Consider the following 21,049-nt stretch of genomic DNA (forward strand, 5'->3'; position numbering starts at 1 on the left):
GTCCAAGGAGGCTAAGTCACCAGCCCAAGGTCTCACAGCTAAGTGCCAGAGCTGTGTGATATGGACAGCTTCCTTAACCTCTCTGAGCATCTATTTTGTCATTCCCTAAGAGAGCTGAGAACCCTACACCTACCTTGCTAGGTGGTCTGAGGATTGAGGATCTAGTGTCCCCAGCAACTCAGGGACATGACAAGTGCTAGGGATGATCATAGCTGCCTGCAGTCCCAGGGGTGACCTGGAAGGGCCCCAACAGTCCCAGCCCCTAGAGCCTCTTCCTGCCCACCAGAGAACACTTCCAGCTTGGTTAGGGTCTGCAAGGTAGCGACACCTGGCAGGCCGCTCCCCAGGGCTCTGAAGCACCTAGACGCCAGTCGCTACTTTGTTGGCCTGATTACCTGTGCCAGGGCAGACATTACTGAACATGGAGGAACACTGAGGCTCAGCCAGCATGGTCCCTTGAGGTCGGAGGCCTCTTTCCTTCCCTTCCCCTCAGCCCAGCTCCCAGCTGCCCACTGGGGAACAGAGACAGTCTCGACTTCTGTCATCGAGCTGGCTCTGGGGCCCCGCGGAAACGTGTGGGTGCAGAGGGCTGGCAGGAGCTCGCTTTCTATTTCTGCTCTACCACCAGTTCCTCCTGAAACTCTGGTTTCTCCCTCAGGGCTGAGCCTCTCAGAAAGGGGGGAGCCTGGGAACCCCAAGTCAGCACACACTCACCCCTCAAGCCCCTTGCCTAGTTCAGCTCCTTCTCCATCCTGCTTTCCTCTCAGGCCTAAGTGACCCCACGCCCCCTTCAGGCCCTGTCTCGGAAACTGCTGGATGGAACAGCTTCCAGGTAGGTGTGTGTGGGGGGGGGGGAGGTGACAAACCAGGGTGAGAAAGATCACTTCGTCTCCTCCAGTGACTTCACCCTAGCCCAGGCCTCTCTTGGGGCCATAGCCTCTCCTTGGGGGTTAAGATGGAGGCTCCCTCTTCCTTTGCTTGAGAGGAATTCTGAGCAGCCAGGCCCAGCCACTCTCTTTCTGGAAGGTGGTTTGTTCTGTTCACGTTCCTAGATGTCACCTGCAGGGGAGGGTGCTCAGAGCAGGGCCAGTGACCCTGTCACGCCCTCCTTCCTTTTGCCCACAGTCCTCGGATGGGGCTGAGCCCCTGGCTCCCAGCACAGACAGCCAACCCTCAGTGCAGGCGGCCCAGCCAGCCAGCAGCGGCCTGGACGACCTGGACCTCCTGGGGAAGACCCTCCTGCAGCAGGCGCTGCCACCGGAAGCCCAGCAAGTGCGGTGGTGAGGGCTGCCTTCCCCAGACCAAGGCAGGCTTAGGGATTGTCCTGTAGAGCTCAGTGTCCGAGAGAAAGGGCACCTGAACCCTGCAGTGCCCAACAGAAGGAGCTGCTGAGCCTGGGTGGGCAGCAGGGTGATGAGGAGGGCCAAGAGCCCTGGCCTTGGTCACCGAGGGGCCACTCCCTAACTCACCGTCCCCACTAAGGGAGAAGCAGCAGCCTGCCCCCAGGCTCACACTCCGGGACCTGCAGAGTCGGAGCAGCTGTAGCTCACCCAGCCCCAGTGCCACCGGCCTCCTCCACACCACATCCCCGGAGCCCCCTGGGCCTGCACAGCAGCCTGCGCCCACCGAGCTCTCACTGGCCAGCATCACTGTGCCCCTGGAGTCCATCAAGCCCAGTGAGTAGGGCGGCGGCCAGGTCAGCTCTGTCCCCAGCACGACCTGAGAGGCTTTCTAAGTTTCAGAGTCACAGGTAGACTCAGAAGCTGTCCTGGATCCCCTCCAGGACAGGAGATCCTCCAGGCAGGATCCCCTGGCGGCCCGCAGCCCTGCCCACCCGGTGTGTCACCACCACCCAGGTGACCAGTCCCTGCCTCCAGCACAGGGCAGAGCTGGCCATGGCTCAGCCCCAGGGCACGTGTGCTGCCTCCACCATCAGCCCGCCTGCTCCTCTGCCACAGTCAGGCAGCAGCCCAGGCAAGCATCTGCTCTGTGCTGCGCTCGGCCCCATGGCCTCCTCTTCCTTCTCTTCAGGTAGCATCTTGCCCGTGACAGTGTATGACCAGCACGGCTTCCGAGTCCTCTTCCACTTTGCCCGGGACCCGCTGCCCGGGCGCTCCGACGTGCTGGTGGTGGTGGTGTCCATGCTGAGCACCGCCCCCCAGCCCATCCGCAATATTGTTTTCCAGTCAGCTGTCCCCAAGGTGACACAGGGCCAGCCAGGGTGGGGGTGGGGGAGGAGATGGGGGGCGGGGAGCAGAAGGGAGCCGGAGGACAGAGGCCCAGAATTCCTGGAGGGAAGCCGGACCCTCAGGCAGGGTGGCGGGAGCTGGGACTAGCTGTGTGCACCCCCTGCCCCCAGGTCATGAAGGTGAAGCTCCAGCCACCCTCGGGCACAGAGCTGCCTGCATTCAACCCCATTGTCCACCCCTCAGCTATCACCCAGGTCCTGCTTCTTGCCAACCCCCAGAAGGTGAGGGACCTGCCTGCGGGAGGGCGGGCTGGGGCGGGAGGGGCCTCTTCCCCGCTGACCCCCCCTCCTCCGCCGTGTGCCCCAGGAGAAGGTTCGCCTCCGCTACAAGCTCATCTTCACCATGGGCGACCAGACCTACAACGAGATGGGGGATGTGGACCAGTTCCCCCCACCCGAAACCTGGGGAAGCCTCTAGAACAGAGGGGCTGGGGAGAGGCGGGGCAGAGGGACTGGCTGCAGTCCAGCCTGGTGCTTCTCCCCTCCCACAGGGCCCCCAAGGACTCTTCCTCTCCCCCTTGGCCTCCCCGCTGCCAAGCCAAACCTAGCCGGAGGCTGGGCCTGGGTTTGTGCTGCAGGGGTCTCCCATCTCCTGTGAGAGCCTAGGGGGAGGGGCTGCACGCCCTAGAAGGACTTGAGGTCAAAGGGAAGAAACATGGCCATCGGCCCAGCCCTTGACCCCAGCTTGGGGTGGGGTCTTCCCACCTGTCTCTTAATGCCTTATGGAAAGGCCCAGCCGTAACTGGAGGTGGTGCTGGAGCCCAGCGACTGGGGGCCTGCACCTCAGCTCTTTGCACTCTGGTGTGTGGTTTGGCTTTTTGTTTTCAGAGTGACCAACCCTGTGGTCACAGTCTCAGGGGGGACTGAGCTGGGGGGAGCCCCACCTGGCCCCTCCCCGGGGGGGGGGGGAGCTCCATTGCTTCAGGCTTCCTAAGGAACTATGGGAGCCCAAGGGTGATGCCACAGGGAGCTGGATGCCCCCCCCCCCCCCCCGCCCCGGCAAGGGCTGCAGAGTTCCCGGGTTCTGTACGTCTCCTTCCTTCATTCACCTCTGCGGGGGCCTGCCCTGAGCATCTCACGTCTATCCATCCGTCTCTGGTCAGAAGTGGGGTCTGTGTGTGAGTGAGAGCAGGAGTATTTATGAAAATAAAATAACCTTTTTCCTGAACTGTGCTCTCCTGGCTTCCGCCTCCCCTTCCGGTCTAGGTATCCCCATGGCTGGTGGTCCCCATGTTGAGCACTCCCTCCCCACCCCCCAGCCATCCCCAGCCTGCCAGCACCTCCAGATCCCCGCTGCACAGGCCCTGCAGGAGGAGAGGCCCTGCTTAGGGGCCTGTGGCTTCTGCTGCCGCCCAGTCACCAGAACCATCCCAGTGGAGTTGGGGGGCCGCCAGGAGTCCCAGCTGCTGCAAAGGCTGAGGGGGAGACCTCTGCTGGTTCAGACTTCCTCCTGCCACGCTCAGCCCTCAAACATAGCTGCAGGGCTGCTGGGCTGGGCCCAGCGCTCCTCCAAGAAGCAGGGCTCCAGTGGCAGCTTGTGTGGGTCAGGCCCGGGGCTTGGGGGGCCCAGGCACAGCACCTGGATGACTGGGACCCAGGCCAGTGAGGGGTAAGGGAAGGCCGGTCCCACGCCGCTCCTGCTCGGCAGGGAGGGGCTCCTGAGGCCCCAGGAGTGTCCCCCTCTCAGAAGCCTCTCAGAAACAAGCCAGTGTTTCCCCATCTGAGCTTGGCTTCAGAAGCCTCTATGCTGGAGAGGCGCTGGGACGCTTTTTGTTCCCCATCCAAGGGCTTGCTGGGGTGGTGCACGCCAGTAACAGTGGGCTGAAGAGGGAGGGCAGAGCAGTGGCTCTGGTCCCTGAGGTCACCAGGACTGCATTCTGACAGGTCAGGAGTTCTCAGGCTCAGGGCCCTGTGCCCAGGAAGGTGCCTTCCTCCCGTCTCCAGGGTCCTCCACCACACACACCCAAGCAGTGGGGCTTCCCAGACCTCAAAGCCACTCTTGCCCTTCCATTTGTTCAGACGGGCCCATAGTTCACTTTTTAGTAACCACAGCCCACTATTTGCATCTGTTTAAGGAAGCCAAGAGCTACAGAGAGGCCTCTGCTGGCAGAGGAACCTGCCGCTGCCTTCCACCCATCTCCACAGCCCTGGCACAGCCAGCAGCACAACTCAGCCTGGCCCGGCCCGGCCTGCCCTCCTCCAGAGCTGGGGTCAAGGGTACACACGCAGCAGGGCTATCAGCCCCACCCCAGGCTTCCAGGAAAGACCTTTTGACTTGGGGGTGTGGGGTAGAAAGGAGTTACCAGAACCCAAGAAAGTATACTGGTGCGTAGCCTCTGCCCAGAGGCCACAACGTGTCACCTGAGATGATGTCTGCTAGCACCCCTTCCTCCACACCAGCCACCCACTGCCCTGGCCACATCCTGCTTAGACTCCAGACACATTTCAAGGGGAGCTGGGATGGGAAGGGAGGGTAAGGGGTCTTTCTAGCATAACTTCTGGCAGACTCCATAATGATGCTAAAAAGAAACTTCTAAGCACTTTCCTAAGCAACTTGCACATTATCTTGTGTGATCCTGCCAGGGGCTGGTGGCTCACGCCTGTAACCCTAGCTACTCAGGAGGCTGAAATCTGAGTATAGTTTGAAGCCAGGAAGAGAAAGTCCCTGAGACTCTTTTTATCTGTAATTAACCAGCAAAAAGTCAGAGGTGGGGGTGTGGCTCAAGTGGTGGAACTCTAGCCTTGAGTGTAAAAGTCAAGTGTGAGCACAGGGCCCTGCATTCAAGCCCCACTCCCGGCACCAAAAAAAATAAAAACTGATGTGGTCCTCGCATTGGCCTGTGAGATCCAGCTTACTGAGCAGGGCATGAAGCCGAAGTGTGAACTATTGCACCTGAAGTCACTTGGTGAGGGAACTAGAGAGAGGCGACCAAGCTGGGCCATGAGCTCCATCTACACCCTGCCTGTCCCTGTGGCCTTCCAGGTGAGTGTCCACTACCATGATGTCCTACGGGTCACCCAAGTCACCATTGTCTACTGAGCTCCGGGGGATTCAGGCAGAGCCAGATAGGACCCTGCACTTCCCTTTCTGCATCTGCGGTTCTAAAATGCCACAATGCCAACCTTGGCTAAAGGAAACTCAAGCCCATGAGTCTGATTGTGACATCCCTTGAAAGGCACAATTGATGGGGGTCCCAGCTTTCTGCGATCTCAGTGTAACAAGGGAAGGCCTTCACCACACAGATCACCTAGACAGACAAACTGTAGCCCCATCCAGGGGGCACCCAGAAGTCCCCTGATCTGATTGGAGGGGAGCCTAGAACTAGGGCGTGGGCAAGAACGGGTGGCCCAATAATCTACAGTGATTGTTTCTATGGAAGCTGCTGCTACAGCCCACTGAAGAGACTCCCTTCCCAGGCCAGAGCAACCCTTAGGCCTCAATAAGGAAGGGACAGAGGTAGCCAAACCTTGCGTGCCAGGCATCTATCCGACCCAGACAGCAGTGCCCGGATTCTAGAGACCTCTTGAGTGACAGAAGGTGGTCCCTCCTTGGGAACCTCCAGCCTCCAAACAGGCTGTGCAGAGAAAGGGGAAACTGAGTGACCATGAACTCCTGGTACCTGGCTCATGGGGAAAGTGGAAGGCCAGGACCAGAACCCCAGACTTTCCCAATCCTAGCTCCATATTTTAGGAACCCAGACTCTGGGCTTTTCCCTCCATCAAAGTATTACCCAAACCAGGTGCCCTGGCTAGAATCCCTTGCCATATCTTCCCCCAAACCGCAGCCCAACAGCCTTCAGTTGGAAAAGGGAGAGGCCAGGGTTCTATCAGCAGACTCCCAGCTGGGCATCCAGCAGCAGCTGCAGCTGGGGTCCCTCTGAGCTCCTCTCAGCTTTGTGGGGTCGACCCACCCTTCGGGAAGTAGAGGAGCCACCAGCTTCCAGTAAGCTCCCACTGGGTGCCCACAACTGCTGGGCACTGCGAAGTTGGGCATGAGCGGTCTGGCAATGAAATAAAGCCAGGAGCAGGGTATGGCCTTGCCCTACCCCCATGGCGCCAACGCTCTAAAGAGCTTGGCCCAGAGGGGGTGGGTAGGCAGATGGAGTGCCACCAGCCAGAGAGGAGAGCTTACTGTTCGCCAGTTTCTCTGTCTCCTATTCCCTAGCAGGCATGGAGCACCCACTGTATGTCTGACTTGGGTTTTCAGTGGAGGGCCAGAAGGAGAACCACTATTGAGTCTGGGGGTTCAGAGCAGCACCCTCATCGCCCCTCACCTTATAAGAAGGAAGAGCAGGGAGCTGGGATGGAGGAATTGTCCCTGCTGAGCCCCTTTATGACGGGACCTCTATGCTGGGGGACCGAGCTAGACAGTGTGTGCAGACTTCCAAGGACCTGTCCAAGGCCAAAGCTCCAGGCCAGTGGTCCAGCAGGGATGGGGGTAGGGGGAGGGCTTGCGTTCCGATGGCCAGATGTCCCAGGGCAGGGGTGGGGGGCCCCCTCCCGGGCCTGTCCGTGCCGCGCAGGGAGCCCTCTTGCCCCTTTGAGACGTGTGCAAAGGTTGCTTCCCACACCCGGGGAGGAGGCGAGGGCGTGGGCTCACCTGCTTCCCGCCACGGCGGCGGGGCGGAGTTGGGGCGCGGGGTGCGGGGGAGGAGCCTCCGGAGCGGGGCCAGGGTGCGGTGGGGGGTGGGAGGGAGCCCGCGGGGCAGCGCCGCGGTCCTGCAGCCGGGAGGCGCGCGCGCGCACGCACGGGGCGGCCGGGGTCGGGGGGCCCGGAAGCCGGGGAGGGGGCCGGGCAGGGCGACCCTCCAAACTTGGCGAGGGGAGTGCCGGGCCGGGGGCGGAGCCGGGGGCGGAGCCGGGGGCGGAGCCCCGCCGAGCCCCCGCCGGAGCCAGGCCGAGCCGCGCCGGCCCGAGCAGCGCAGCGGGCGGGGGGCCGCGCGCTCTCCACCCGCACCCCACCGTGGCCCCGAGGCCCCCAGCCCGGCCCCAGGATGATGAAGAGGCAGCTGCACCGCATGCGGCAGCTGGCCCACACCGGCAGCTTGGGACGGTGAGTGTCACCCGCGGGACCCCGAGCGCCGCCTCTCGCCGGACCCTCCCCCCCCTCCTCCTTGCTCCCCCCCCCCCGAGAGAGACGACCCCCCGTCACTCCTGGGCAGAGCTGATCTTGGGGAAAGGGGCGCCCCAGCCCAGGTTGAGGGGACCGCGAGGGGAGCCTCCAAGTGGACCGTGCCCCCCGGCCGGCCTCACTTGTGCCCTCTGGACAATGGGGCAGTAACCGCCTCCGCCTCCGGTGCCCCCGGAGGAGGGGGAGCCCCGCCGCCCCCTGACCGGGGCCCCAGACCTTAGGGGAGGAGACGGACAGGGTCCCGGCCGGTGGAGGAGGGGGCGCCCTGCCTCCTCCAGCCCGCAGGTCTCCGGCTTCTCCCGGCTCAGGTGGAAAGAACCCCAGGTCTCCCCGATCTGCCCCGCAGCCTGAGCTGGGGGGAGGGCGAGTAAGCAAAGAGACCGGAAGTTTCCGGAGTGGCTGAGGTTTGTCTTTGCTGCTCTTCTTCCCCTGGCCTGGGAGTTCCCTATTCTTTGGGCCAGGGGCAGGGACAGCAATGGGGTGTCCAGAGAATTCATTCTAGTTTCCCAGGGGCACAAATGCCTGGCGGGGGGTGGGGGGGGGGTGGGGGGGGTACCTAGGCAAGCTGCTCTGCCATCTTGCTCTGACATTCCTGGTGTGTTTCTCGGCAGGGAACTAGGACTTACACCCCTGCCCACAGCTACAGCCCAGAGTCGTGTGTGTGTGTGTGTGTGTGTGTGTGTGTATGTGTGTGTGTGTGTGTGTGAGTGAGTCCCCCGGTCCCAGCTCTGGGTACTTCCCGTTCTGGAAGCCAGCCCCAGGCCTCCTCTTTCCGGGGCAGGCTGACAGTTTGAGGGGTAGGGAGAAGAGAAACTTTGCTCCTATCCCTAAAATGGATGGACCCTGGATGGCTCTCCAGGCCTCCTTCAATGTCAAGGTCCATCCTCTGTCAGGACCGGGCCCTGGGTGGAGGAGGAAGAAAACCTTCCGGCCAGTGGAATGTGCTCAGTCTGGGATGAAGGAGACAGGCCACACCCGGGTGGGCCCCACCTGGGAGGGGTGTTGGACACCGTGGGGGTCCAGGTGTCCCAGGGCAGAGGGGTTCCTAGCCCAGGCTGCCTCAGCAGAGGTACCCCTCCCCCTTGCAGCACCACGGAGACAGAGACAGCTGAGTTCCTGGGAGAGGACCTGCTGCAGGTACATGCCTGGACCGGCCGGCCCGCTAGCTTGGCAGGCCCATGCAGGCTTTCAGCCTGGGCAGAGGCTGGTGGGTGGGAACTAGATCTGGGGGCTCCAGGGGGAGGGAGAAGCAAAGCAATGGGTGGGGGGGTGCACGGCCACCCCCCTCACTCCTCTCTCCCAGGTGGAGCAGCGACTGGAGCCAGCCAAGCGAGCAGCCCACAATGTCCACAAACGGCTGCAGGCCTGCCTGCAGGGCCAGAGTGGGGCTGACATGGACAAGCGGGTGGTGAGTGGGGGTCTCGGGGAGGAGGGGCCTGGGCAGGAGGGAAAGCCAGATTGGCATAGGTCCTCTTCATCCCTGGAAGCCTCTGCCACCAAACCTCACTCCTGAGGCTCCCCATCCCTTCTTGAGCCCTCCTCCCTCTGCACGATGAGCCAAAGCCAGGCTCTGGCTACACCCAAACTTCTCCAACAAGCAGCGGGCCCAACAGGCTATGTAGTAGGGCCGCCTCTTGTGCTGGATTGAATGACACTGGGATTAGTCAGCAGGCATATTTATTGATGGTTCCTTCGAGTCTGTTGCTAAGGTGTGCAGATGCAGCCTCTCACCCCAGGCTGGCAACAGCCCTAGCAGGAGGTGCTGCTTACACACGAAGAGACATGCTTACATGTATTCACTCATCCAACGTCACACAGCTAGTCAGCCACCAAAGCTAGGGTTGACCTTGGTTTCCCATCCCACAGGGAGTGCACAGGTTGAGCACTTGCCTGGTATATAACAGGCCCTGGAGAAGCTCTGGGTTTAATTTAAAACAAAAAAAAATCAGCACCTAAAATAAAAAAGCTGGGCACTGGTGGCTCACACCTGTAAGTCCTAGCTACTCAGGAGGCTGAGTTCTGAGGATGGAGGTTTGAAGCTGGTCTCTGCAGATAAACCCTAGAGACCCTTATGTCCATTAAGCTAGCAAAAAGCCAGAAGTGTGGCCCATGTGGTAGAGCGCCAGCTTTGAGTGGTAACATCTGGCTCTGAGTTTAAGCCCTATTATGGCACACACAGGTACATGTATGTGTGCGCGTGCGCATGTGCGCGCATGCACGAATGAACACACAGGGATACACCATTCAATAAAGCCAGAGCATAGAGAGGCGCGGGGTATGCAAAGCAGAGTTAGTCTCTTATGCCTTGGGGCAGGAGGAGGAGTCAGTTTCCCATTGCAAGGCCATCTCCTTGGACCTTGGGCAAGTTCCCTGCCCCATCCACATAGTAGTTTCCTAGTTTGTAGTGGGACTTGGTTGTTTCTTCCTGCCCGATCAAGTTACTTTTGGGAGAGGGGTAAAGAGGTCCTGGGAGCCTTGTGGTCATCTGCTTTTCATTTTCACCTGTGACTATGGTGGGCCTGCTGGGTTTTCTCTCCCCTCTCCTGGGGGCCTTGGTGTGCAGGTGGGGTGGGGGGAGGGAGGCAGGCAGGTGTCCTCACCTCCTCCCCTCCCCCTCCCCCCTCCCCCCGTAGAAGAAGCTTCCTCTCATGGCTTTATCCACCACGATGGCTGAGAGCTTCAAGGAGCTGGACCCTGATTCCAGCATGGGGTGAGCATGGACGGGCCTGGCCCTCACCCAAGGGGGCCAAGAAGCCATTTGGGCCGGGAGGGGAAGGTGGTCACACCAAAAGGATGACCAGGCTGAGAGCAAGGCCCAGGTCGGTGAGAGTGGCCACATGTGGGAGGGCACAGGGCCCAGTACAAATGGGAGGGCAGGAAGTGGTGGGGAGTGCAGGCCTCACCCAGCCTGGGCCCGCTGGCCACACGTCTGTCCACAGGAAGGCCTTGGAGATGAGCTGCGCCATCCAGAACCAGCTGGCCCGCATCCTGGCTGAGTTTGAGATGAGCCTGGAGAAAGATGTCCTGCAGCCACTCAGCAGGCTGAGTGAGGTGACCCTGCCTCTGCCCCTGGGTCCAGCTTCCCCAGCCTGGGGCTCCCCTCCTAGCCCCTGAACCCTCCCCGTGCCCGCCTCCAGGAGGAGCTGCCAGCCATCCTGAAGCACAAGAAGAGCCTGCAGAAGCTGATGTCTGACTGGAGTGCCCTCAAGAGCAGGTAGGAGTCTGGGCCTGGGCAGCCACAGAGCCGTGAGGCCTTTGCCACACTAGGGCCCTTGCAGTGCCCATGGGTGCACTTGTGCATGTGCTGATGACAGCTGGTGCTATGGGTGACTCCAAAGCCTGAATCCCACAGTGCTCCAACATCCATGGATGGCAGGAATTATCCTCCCCGCCTCCCCCCACCTCCTCCCGTAGCTGGGCAGCGGTGATCACCAAGCCTACCACCAGAGGGCCACCTAGAGCTCTCTGGACCAGGCTGGGCAGAGGCCAAGGGATTTGCATCTGTAAATTGTCCAGTCCTGTGGTTAGGTGCACAGAGGGGACACTCACCTCTGGATATGCAATGTGGCTAGTGACCGCTCCATCTTGGGATCACCCCCAGGCTCAGCCAAGCAGCCAAGAACTCTGGTAGCAGCCAAGGCCTGGGTGTTGGTCCAGGCAGTTATAGCCACACCACCACTGCCAACAAGGTGGAGACGCTGAAGGAGGAGGAGGAGGAGCTGAAGAGGAAGGTGGAGCAGTGCAAGGTGAGGGGACAGGACGTCCCTTGACACGTAGGGGTGGCAGGCCTGGGCACTGTCCCCATTGCACAGATGAGGAAACTGAAGCCAGTGACAAGCAAACAGCAGAGCTGGCCCTCGAGGCCAGCACCTCCATGGGAGCTAGCGGGATGGGCTACATCACATGTATTTCCTGGACTCTTAGGTGTGTGCTGAGTGAAGGAAGGAATGGATGGATGGATGGTGATTGCTGATTGGGTGAATGAGTGAATGGAAGGATGGTGTTTGCTGACTGGATGAATGAGTAGATGAATGTATGGATGGATGGTGTTTGCTTACTGAGTGAATAAATGAAAGTGGTGTTTACTGACTGGGTGAATGAATGAATGGATGGATACATGGATGGATGGATGGGTAGATGGTGTTTGCTAACTGGGTGAATGGGAGAAAGTATGTATGGATAGGTGGATGAATGTTGTTTCCTGACTGGATGGATGGATAGATGGTGTTTGATGACTAGGTGAATGAGAGAATGGATGGATGGATGGATGGATGGATGGATGGTGTTTGCTGACTGGATGAATGGATGGATGGATAGATGGGTGGATGGATGGATAGATGGGTAGGTAGATGGGTAGATGGTCTCTGCTAAGTGAGTGAATGAGCGAATGGAGGATATATGGAAGAATAATTGTACACTAAATTAGGCACAGTGCTAAGGTTGTGGGGCCCAGTCATGAGGCCCAGAGGCTGCTCAGGAGTCCTCAGGATCTTCTCAGAGAGAGAAGAGCTGGCTGGGCCCCTGTAGGTATAAATGGATGGCCTACACAGGTTACCATTCCTCCCAGCCTCAGTTTCCCAGGTAGACCCTCAGCTTACTTGGTGACACTCTTGTCTCTCTGTCCCCAAGGACGAGTACTTGGCTGACCTGTATCACTTTGCCACCAAGGAGGACTCCTATGCCAACTACTTCATTCATGTGAGTCCGAGACCCAGCTCCAGCCAGCTGGGACCTGGGGTGGATGCCACAGGGAGGAGCTCCTGGAACCCCCCAGAGATGGTGGGCATCTGCTGTGAGGGTGGGGGAAGCTCAGCTTTCCTCACCTCCCCAGGGGGGCCCTTTTGCCCCCACAGCTCCTGGAGATCCAGGCGGACTACCATCGCAGGTCACTGAGCTCGCTGGACACGGCCCTGGCCGAGCTGAGGGATAACCACAGCCAAGCAGGTGGGAACCTGGTGACCCCACCCCTGACCCTGTCCTGCTCAGGGCTTAAGAGCCTGTACCTCATGCTGAAAGGCATGGATGCCTTCTGAGCAGCGGGGAGGGCAGGGGGGATGTGTGGACTCTGGAATCAAGGTGGGGAATAGATCCGGGCAACCTGCTAGGAGGCAGAAGGGAGAGGGTCTGCCTGGCCGAGGGCAGAGGGGAGTGGAGGTTAGAGGGAGAGGTACACCGCATGATTCCAGACATTTCCTGGGATTTGGGGGGAGGGGTGGTCCCACCCGAGTTCCCTTGGCGGTGCCTCCGTGTGCCCCAGCCTCCCTGCCTGGGGCAGGAGGACTCTGGGCCTCTGATGTGTCTCATCCCTGCAGACCCCTCCCCCTCGGTGACGGCCACCCCCTTCTCCAGGGTGTACGGCGTGGCGCTGGGCACCCACCTGCAAGAGCTGGGCCGGGACATCGCCCTTCCCATCGAGGCCTGCGTCCTGATGCTGCTGTCCGAGGGCATGCAGGAGGAGGTGAGGACTCTGGGGCATGGAAGGGTGCTGGGGGGGGGCCTCGTGCTGTCCCCCCACTCTTACATGCTGCCCCGGCTGGTTGCCCACAGTTCCCTGGGTGAGGCCACCTGAGGGGAGGGGAGAAGAGGCCTGCCTCCTGTTGCAGATCCAACCCTGCCTCCTGTGGCAGTGCTCATGGGGGCCCGGCCCTGCTGCATTCGTTGATCCACTTAAGGGTCCCCTGGAGGACCATTAATGTCCCAGTGACTCTCAGAGGAAGCTCTCAGGGCCCCATCTTGCAAGAGGAAGACAGAAGCAAAGAGGAATCCAGAGTCTGCTGATGAGGTGGCATAGAAGCCAGGCGGCAGTGCCAGCTCTCTGTCACACGCTGCTGTATCTGGCACATGGTGGCACATATTCACACCTTGGGTGTGAATACCTGGATGAACCTTAGGTAGAAGACACCCCAAAAGAAATGGATTGTGAGCTTCCTGCTAACTCCTGCCGGGACCCCACTTCCCTTCCCAGGCCTAGCCAGGTTCCTCTCTCCCCACAACTTCCCCAGCTAGACTCCCCAGCTTGGCCTCTTGCTCAGAATTCTAGACCCGTGAGAGCCAGGAGGTCCAGTCTGCCCACCAGACTATAGGAAGCCAGGCTCCCAGGCCTCAGGCCTCCTCCCCTGCCCGCCCTGCTTCACCCTCACCCATGCCTCCTGCCCCCCAGGGTCTTTTCCGCTTGGCTGCTGGGGCTTCGGTGCTCAAGCGCCTCAAGCAGACGATGGCCTGCGACCCCCAAAGCCTGGAGGAGTTCTGCTCCGACCCCCATGCAGTGGCAGGTACCCAAGCCATAGAGGAGACTGGGGGTGGGAGGGGAGTCGGGCATGGAACGCAGCTTCTTGAAACAACCCCATGATGGGTCAGCTTCAGGCCTGATGCCCCGCCAAGGGGACACCTGAACACACAGGGGTTCCCGATGTCCGGTGTCATGAACCCCCTGAAATGCACATGCGAGGTCAATAACTAGACTGTACCAAATAAGCTATCAGACCTTGATTAAACGTGTGAGTGAGAACAGGACTAAAGGTTCCTTCCATGTGGAGAAAGCTAGGTGCCTGCCTCTGACACCCCCTCCCATAATCAGGTGCCCTCAAGTCCTATCTCCGGGAGCTGCCTGAGCCCCTGATGACCTTTGACCTCTATGATGATTGGATGGGCGCAGCCAGGTAACGGGGAGGTATGGTGGGAGGAGGCTGCAAAGGCCTGGCCTGGAGCTTGCTCACTGTGGGGTCTTTCTCCCTCCTTAGCCTGAAGGAGTCTGGGGCCCGGCTGGAGGCTCTTCGCCAGGTGTGTAGCCGCCTGCCCCCAGAGAACCTCCACAATCTCAGGTGAGCCCACGTCCACTCCCCCAGCTGTCCCCAAAGACAGAGCCTGGCTCTCATTCCAGACTGGCTAGGTGTCCTAAGAAATATTTCTGAAGTCCTGGTCCTGTCTTCGTGTGTGCTGGTCCTGGGGCTTGAACTCAGAGCCCGGGGGCTGTCCCTTAGCTTTTTCACCCAAGGCTAGTGCTCTAACGCTTGAGCCACAGCTCCACATCTGGCTTTTTGGTGGGTCAGAGTCTCAAGGACTTTCCTGCCTAAGCTGGCTTCAAACTGTGATCTGCAGATCTCAGGCTCCTGAGTAGCTAGGATTTGCGCCACCAGCACCTGGTTTCATATATTTTTATATTAGATATTGAGTTAAACAAATCTTTTGGCCCTTTAAAGACACACTGCCTGGCTCCCAACCTTACGTGGCCACAGCATGGCCCTGAGGAGGCCACCAGGAGTCAGCACTGGCCAACACAGGTGATGGCCATCCCAGGGGGTGGCTGGGAATTCTCGGCTTGCTCTGTACAGGACACAGAGTGGGTACTCAGTGAGTAGATCAGCTAACTAAAGACTTGGCTCAGCAATAGAGCTCCTGTCTAGCAACCACAAGGCCCTGAGTTCAAGCCCCAATAAAACCATGCTGTGTGGGGTCTGTCCCACACTTTACAAACCCCAGGACAGGAAGTTCTCAGGCCTTACAGCCATTCACAGGCACTGGTGGCCTGGGATAGCCTGACTCTGCCTGATACCCACCCAGGTACCTGATGAAGTTCCTGGCCAGGCTGGCCGAGGAGCAGGAGGTGAACAAGATGACCCCCAGCAACATCGCCATCGTCCTGGGGCCCAACCTGCTGTGGCCACCTGAGAAAGAAGGGTAAGGAAGAAAGAAATGGGGAAGCTGGCCTCAGCCAGCCACCTGCTGCTTACATCCTTTGCTCCTTAGGAGTCTCGGTTTCCCCGTCCCTAGAGCGGATCCAGAAACTCTGCTTCCCACAGCTCATAGGGCTTTGGAGTCAGGCATTCTGAGTAAGGGCAGTGACAGGCTGCCTTTGTTGCTTTGGGGGGTTGCTTGGCAGGCTGGAAGCTTGGGGATCTGGTTCTCACTTTACCCCCAGCCTTCCAGAGTTGGCACTTGTGGGGGTGGGGTTCACTTTCTCATCTGCATATTAGGGAGAAGTTATATAAATAACTCTGAGGAGTCTGGTGAATTAGATAATGAATGGGAGCTGGGTGCACCTGTGGCTCACACCTGTAATCCTAGCTACTCAGGAGGCTGAGATCAGAGGATTAAGGTTAAAAGCCAATCCAGGCAGGAAAAGCCTGAGACTCTTATCTCCAGTTGGCGAGCCAAAAGCTAGACGTGGAGCTGTGGCTCAAATGGTAGAGTGCTGACCTTGAGTGAAGAAGCTAAAGAACAGGGATCAGGCCCTGGATTTAAGGCGTGGCATGCACGTGTGCACATGCACACACACACACAAAGATAATGAATGGAAAATGTTTGATAAACTGTGAAGTACTGTGCTACATTAGGGGGTCATCAGTAATTAGCAGGTCCCATGCTAAGTGCAGCTGCATGGTAATGGCTGACTGGATCCCAGAACTGTGGGAAGAATCTGTGTTTGACTAGTGATGTTTGCCGTGGGAGGAGAGGGAGACTGGCCATCAATTCTGCTCAGGGCAGGGCCACACTGAATTGCAGCGTTCTGGAGATGCCGCCAGACGATGACTTGCTTTGTCTCCCTTGTGTGCCAGGGACCAGGCCCAGCTTGATGCCGCCTCGGTGTCCTCCATCCAGGTGGTGGGTGTGGTGGAGGCGCTGATACAGAACGCGGACACCCTCTTCCCAGGAGGTGAAGCTGCTGCCTTCCTGTCACCCCACCTCAACACACACTGCCTCCCCCCGCCCCACGCTGAGCTCTTAGGCCCGGCCTCAGTCCCGGTCGCCCACACTCACCCTGAGGCCCTGCAGAAGTGACTCCTCCACTCTGGGCCTCAGTTTGTCATCTGTGAAATGGGGGCAATCTTGGCCGCTTCAGTGTTGGGGTCACGTCGGAGTGGGGAGCTCAAGTCCAGTCCTGATGGTCCAGTTCTTCCAGGGGAAGGCTGCCCCAGGGCTGCAGGCTGATGAGAGCTGTGGACTTGATACTTGCTCCTTCTGTCTCCAGACATCAACTTCAACGTGTCAGGCCTCTTCTCAGCCCTCGCCCCCCAGGACAAGGTCAGCGACCAGCCGGACTCTGGGGAGCTGACAAGCGTTGCTGTGCCAGCTGCCTCCCTAGCCCCAGCTCCAGCTCCAGCTCCAGCCGCTGCTGCGCCGTCGTCAGTGTCTGGGAAGGAGAGGTGAGGGTCCTGGGGTATGACCAGCCACTCCCAGCCCCACAGGGACTTAGGAAGGGTGAGGGGAACCAGAGCCCCACTTCCCGCTTCAGAGTAGCGGGGTAGAGCCGGGACACTGCTGTCAGCCTCCTGTGATCGCTCTTTACTGAGCACCTTCTGTGAGCCAGACACTGTTCAGGCCAATGCCAGAAGTGCCTTTCACCAGAATCCAGCCTAGCACAGAGCCCTTGCTCCTGCCACAAGGAGGTGGGGAGCAGGTGCTGGGGCCTTAAACTCCACCTAACAACAGGCAGTCACCCCAAGATTCCAGGGGACTTCTGCAGAGATGGTCCAGACAGCAGCTGCCCCTCTGCTCCCCCTCTCCTTCCTTCAGCAGGCCAGAGCCCGAAGCACCCCCCAGGCCAGCCTCGCCGAGGGGCAGCAGGGGTGCCCCGGAGACCAACGCCCCAGCAGAAGACACGGCGCGGAGGAGTGAGTCACTGTGGGAGAGGGGGGAACTGTGCAGACCAGGGAGACCAGGGACCCAGCTGGTCCTTAGAAGCCCAGGCTTTGTCACCTGGCCCTCAGTTCATGTTCCAGCCCTGACCTTGGGCAGGTTGATGGTGGGCCCTGTCTGGGCCTCAGTTTCCCTGACAGGGGGCTGTGTGACAAACAAGCCTGGCTATAGAGAGTGTGTAGGGCTCTGGGGAAAGTCAGCATGAGTGTGGGAGCAACCAGAAACCGGGGTCCTCAGAGAGCAACAAAAGAAGGGGATGGCAGGAGGTAAGTCCTGGGGTCTCCTGAGTCCACTCTTGCACTCACCTGTCAACTTGGCCCAGAGATAGGCAGGTAAGAGGGCTAGGAGCCCAGCCTGGGTGCTGTTACAGAGTTGGGATGTAGGTGTGGGAGCCAGGATCTTTGAGAGCTCGGGTGGGGAAGCTCTGGTGGGCTTCTCAGAGGAGGTGTCAGGGACAAGTGCATTCATGTGTTCAGTAGATGTTGCCACCCGTGTGCTCCACACAGGTGTCTCACCTGCATCAGGGTCTTGGGGCCAAGTTGGATAAAAATGATGAGGTATGGGCTGGGAAGGTGGCTCAGTGGTAGAGTGCTTGCCTTGCATGCCTGAGGCCCTGGGTTCGATTCCCCAGCACCACATAAGCAGAAAAAGCCAGAAGTGGCGCTGTGGCTCAAGGGGTAGAGCACTAGCCTTGAGCTGAAGAGCTGAGGGACAGCGCCCAGGCCCAGAGTTCAGGCCCCACGACCGGACCAAAAAATAAAAATAAAAAAAATGACAAGGTGGCAGGTGCCTGTGGCTCACCCCTGTAATAGCTTCTCAGGAGGCTGAGACCTGAGGATCACAGTTTGAAGCCAGCCCAGGCAGATAAATCCAAGAGACATATCTCCAGTTAATTATTTAAAAGCCAGAACTATGCAGGGCACTGGTGGCTCACACCTGTAATCCTAGTTACTCAGGAGGCTGAGATAGGAGGATTGCTGTTCAAAGCCAACCTGGAAAGTCCTTGAGACTCTTATCTCTAATTACACATCAGAAAACTGGAAGTTGAGCTGTGGCTTAAAGTGGTAGAGCATTAGCTTTGAGCAAGAAAGTTCAAAAACAGCACCCAGGCCCTGAGTTCAAGCCCAGGTACTGGCAAAACAACAACAACAAAAAGACATGATAATATCCCACGACAAGTCCTTTGAAAAACTAAAGTGTTTTGGTTTTGGTTTTGGTTTTGGTTTTTTTCCTGTTGGTGGTGGGACTTGAACTCTGGGCCTGGGCACTGTCCCTCAGCTCTTCAGTTCAAGGTGAGCTCTCTACCACTTGAACCACAGCTCCACTTCCTGTTTTCTGGTGGTTCATTGGAGATCAGAGTCTCACGGACTTTCCTGCCCAGGCTGGCTTTGAACCAAGATCCTCAGATCTCAACCTCTGCGTAGCTAGGATGACAGGGTCATGAGCCACTGGCACCCGGCTTAAAGTTTGTTTTATTTTTACCCTGTGAGAGAGTAGAGCTCTTCTTGCAAAGACACTTCAATATTGAGAGGGCCAACATGGCAGGGACAGCAGAATCAAAGGTCCTGCGGCAGGACCAAGCTTGGGAGCACCCCAGGCTCTGTGGATACCTGATCTCCCTCTTCTCTCCATCCTCCACAGCCAAGCGTCCGGCGCCCGCCAGGCCCACGGTGCCACCCCCCCAGCTCTCCAGCACTCGCTCCTCCCCTCCAACCCCACCCCTGCCCCCTGGCTCTGGCAGCCCTGGAACCCCACGAGCTTTGCCCCGCCGTCTGGTGGGCACCAGCCTCCGGGCCCCCACAGTGCCACCTCCTCTGCCTCCAGCTCCTCCACAGCCTGCACGGCGCCAGAGCCGTAAGTCCCCAGCGTCCCCCAGCCCAGCCTCTCCCAGCCCGACCTCCCCAGGCTCAGCCTCTTCTGGCCCAGGATCTTTGAATGTCACTGCTCAGGGGGATCTGGGAGTGGCCCCAGAAGATAGAGGGGCCCCTGAGGCTGCAAGTGGGGACCCCACTCGCTCAGCACTGCCACCTCAGCCCCGCCCTAGGGTCCTTGCCTCCGAGACTGACTGAGCAGGCAGTTCCTCCTTCACTAGCCCTCTGTGCCCCTCCCGAGACCTCCCTGGCCTCTCAAGGGGTGGAGCCCCCAGCCTTGCCCACAAGTGCGTCGGTACCCACTGCTGGGTCAGCCCTTGTGGCTGGGAAGGTTGAAGAGAACCCCTCCCCCAATTTTCTGACCTTCTCCATCCTGGGGCTGGGAACCCCACATCTGACTCCCCACTCTGGCAGGGTCCCAGAAAGTTGGACCAGCTTGCCTGCTCCTACAGGACTATTATTTTTCTGTCGCCAACATATTTTTGTAAGGCTGGTAAATAAATTATTTTGGACAGAACCAGAACCATTGCCTAATGAGTTTTGTTTTCTATCCTGGCAATAAAGTGGGGGCAGGGCAGGAAAGAGGACCCTGGTGGCTCACACCTGTAATCCTAGCTCCTCGGGAAGCTGAAATCTGAGGATTTAGGTTCAAAGCCAGGCAGGCAGAAAAGTCCTTGAGACTCTTACCTCATAACCACCAAAAAACTGGAAGTGAGAGTGTGGCTGGAGTGGTATAGTGCCAGCATTGCAAGAAAAAGCTTAAGGAGGGCTGGGAAGATAGCTCAGTGGTAGAGCACTTGCTTTGCATGCCTGAGGCCCTGGGTTCGATTCCTCAGCACCACATAAGCAAAAGAAAAAAGCTGGAAGTGGCGCTGTGGCTCAAGTGGTAGAGCACTAGCCTTGAACTGAAGAGCTGAGGGACAGCGCCCAGGCCCAGAGTTCAGGCCCCACGACTGGACCCAAAAAAAAAAGAAAAAGCTTAAGGATAGTGCCCAGCTCCTTAGTTCAAACCCCAGAACCAGCACAAAACCAGGGGAGTGAGGGGGGGGGGGCAGTTCTCTGCCTCCTTTCTATGTTCTGGTCTGAAATGATTAAGTGACAGCAACTTGGACCTTCCTCTGAGCTGAATGCCCACTGCACTCTGATTCTGAAGAGCTGGGTCACTCCTATACATTTTGGCATACAGAAGCGAAACAGTAGCTTAGCAGTCTACTACCCCTATAGCCCACCTGGTGGAACATTCTAGGCCCAGGAGACCACCTAAACCTAAGCAAAGGTCTGAAGCAGGAGGGAACAGTGTAGCTGAACCTCAAAGGTGCGGTTCTCTTGTATTGTTTTCGGCACCAGCAGTTCTATGGTGGGGATCACATCTTCAGCACCTTCTCTGAGATTGGCAGACAACCTTGCAATTCGAAAACACAGTTCCCCACATTTAAACCTAAGATCTGCAGTTTTCTTCATATCAGAAGCCCCTTCTCCAAAACCACCACAGTGCCACCCCTTCAATCTCCGTGGGGTCCACTTAGTTGTCATCACCCAGAACAATTGGCCAGCAACTAAACACTGCCCATCCCAACCATAACTTGACAATCTTGGTTCCAGCTATGCTTCCAGATTTTAAGAAATCATTTGTCAAAAGCCACAGAGCTGTACGTGTACAATCTTTGCATTTACTGAACATAAATAAGATGTGAAAAAAGTAAGTATAAGCCTGCTTGAGTGGCTTACTCCTGTAATCCTAGCTACTCACTAGACTGAGATCTGAGGATCAAGGTTCAGAGCCTGCACAGGAAGGTCTGTGAGACTCTATCTCCAATTAACCACAAAAAGCTGGAAATGCAGCTGTGGTTCAAGTAGTAGGGTGCTAGCCTTGAGCACTCTGGTCCTCAGTTCAAGCCTCAAGACCAGCACCCACATAAAAAGGTCTACTGCTAGTGTAGAGGACTCCAGTGTCCCCAGTGTCCAGGAGAACCTCAGTCACTTGCTCTAGCACGTGTTTTAGGTCCTTGCTCTGAAAGGTAGGTTCCAACGTTCCAAAGTCAATGACATTTGAACTCTGGGCACGGACACTGTCCCTGAGCTTTTTTGCCAGTCCTGGGGCTTGAACTCAGGGCCTGGGCACTGTCCTTGAGCTTCTTTTGCTCAAGGTTAGTACTCTTACCA

The 21,049-nt window shown here is 58.4% G+C and overlaps 2 protein-coding genes across 3 annotated transcripts in view; both read left to right on the forward strand.

Annotated features, from left to right (window-relative positions):
* Positions 1–3,416, forward strand: part of Gga1 (golgi associated, gamma adaptin ear containing, ARF binding protein 1) — an 18,023-nt gene extending 14,607 nt beyond the window's left edge. Inside the window, exons 12-17 of the mRNA XM_042693084.1 lie at positions 768–832; positions 1,126–1,280; positions 1,483–1,676; positions 2,032–2,201; positions 2,360–2,470; positions 2,556–3,416. Coding sequence (XP_042549018.1) covers positions 768–832; positions 1,126–1,280; positions 1,483–1,676; positions 2,032–2,201; positions 2,360–2,470; positions 2,556–2,666 — 806 coding nt within the window. The 3' untranslated portion in view covers positions 2,667–3,416. The remainder of the gene's footprint in view (positions 1–767; positions 833–1,125; positions 1,281–1,482; positions 1,677–2,031; positions 2,202–2,359; positions 2,471–2,555) is intronic.
* Positions 3,417–7,149: 3,733 nt separating this feature from the next.
* Positions 7,150–19,409, forward strand: Sh3bp1 (SH3 domain binding protein 1). 2 transcript variants are annotated; one of them, XM_042693308.1, is made up of 18 exons: positions 7,150–7,301; positions 8,468–8,516; positions 8,683–8,787; positions 10,013–10,089; positions 10,319–10,430; positions 10,517–10,593; positions 10,981–11,125; positions 12,009–12,077; positions 12,233–12,323; positions 12,692–12,837; positions 13,540–13,651; positions 13,957–14,038; positions 14,120–14,200; positions 14,940–15,056; positions 15,935–16,032; positions 16,348–16,522; positions 16,893–16,990; positions 18,657–19,409. In XM_042693308.1, the coding sequence occupies exons 1-18, from the start codon at positions 7,243–7,245 to the stop codon at positions 19,082–19,084; spliced, it is 2,121 nt and encodes a 706-aa protein (XP_042549242.1). In that variant the 5' UTR covers positions 7,150–7,242; the 3' UTR covers positions 19,085–19,409. The 2 variants fall into 2 exon arrangements, with proteins under 2 accessions (XP_042549242.1, XP_042549243.1); XM_042693309.1 differs by having other exon boundaries at positions 16,896–16,990.
* The last annotated feature ends 1,640 nt before the right edge of the window (positions 19,410–21,049 follow it).

The sequence above is a fragment of the Dipodomys spectabilis genome, unplaced genomic scaffold (assembly GCF_019054845.1).
Source record: "Dipodomys spectabilis isolate Male_0828 unplaced genomic scaffold, ASM1905484v1 ptg000163l, whole genome shotgun sequence".
Lineage (NCBI taxonomy): Eukaryota > Metazoa > Chordata > Mammalia > Rodentia > Heteromyidae > Dipodomys > Dipodomys spectabilis.

Excerpts from the sequence above, each read along its gene's own strand:
- Sh3bp1 (XM_042693308.1), top strand. The coding sequence starts at position 7,243 with ATGATGAAGAGGCAGCTGCACCGCATGCGGCAGCTGGCCCACACCGGC. Across the intron at positions 10,594-10,980 it reads TGGAGTGCCCTCAAGAGCAG|GCTCAGCCAAGCAGCCAAGA; the intron begins GTAGGAGTCTGG and ends GATCACCCCCAG. Across the intron at positions 12,078-12,232 it reads ATGCCAACTACTTCATTCAT|CTCCTGGAGATCCAGGCGGA; the intron begins GTGAGTCCGAGA and ends TTGCCCCCACAG.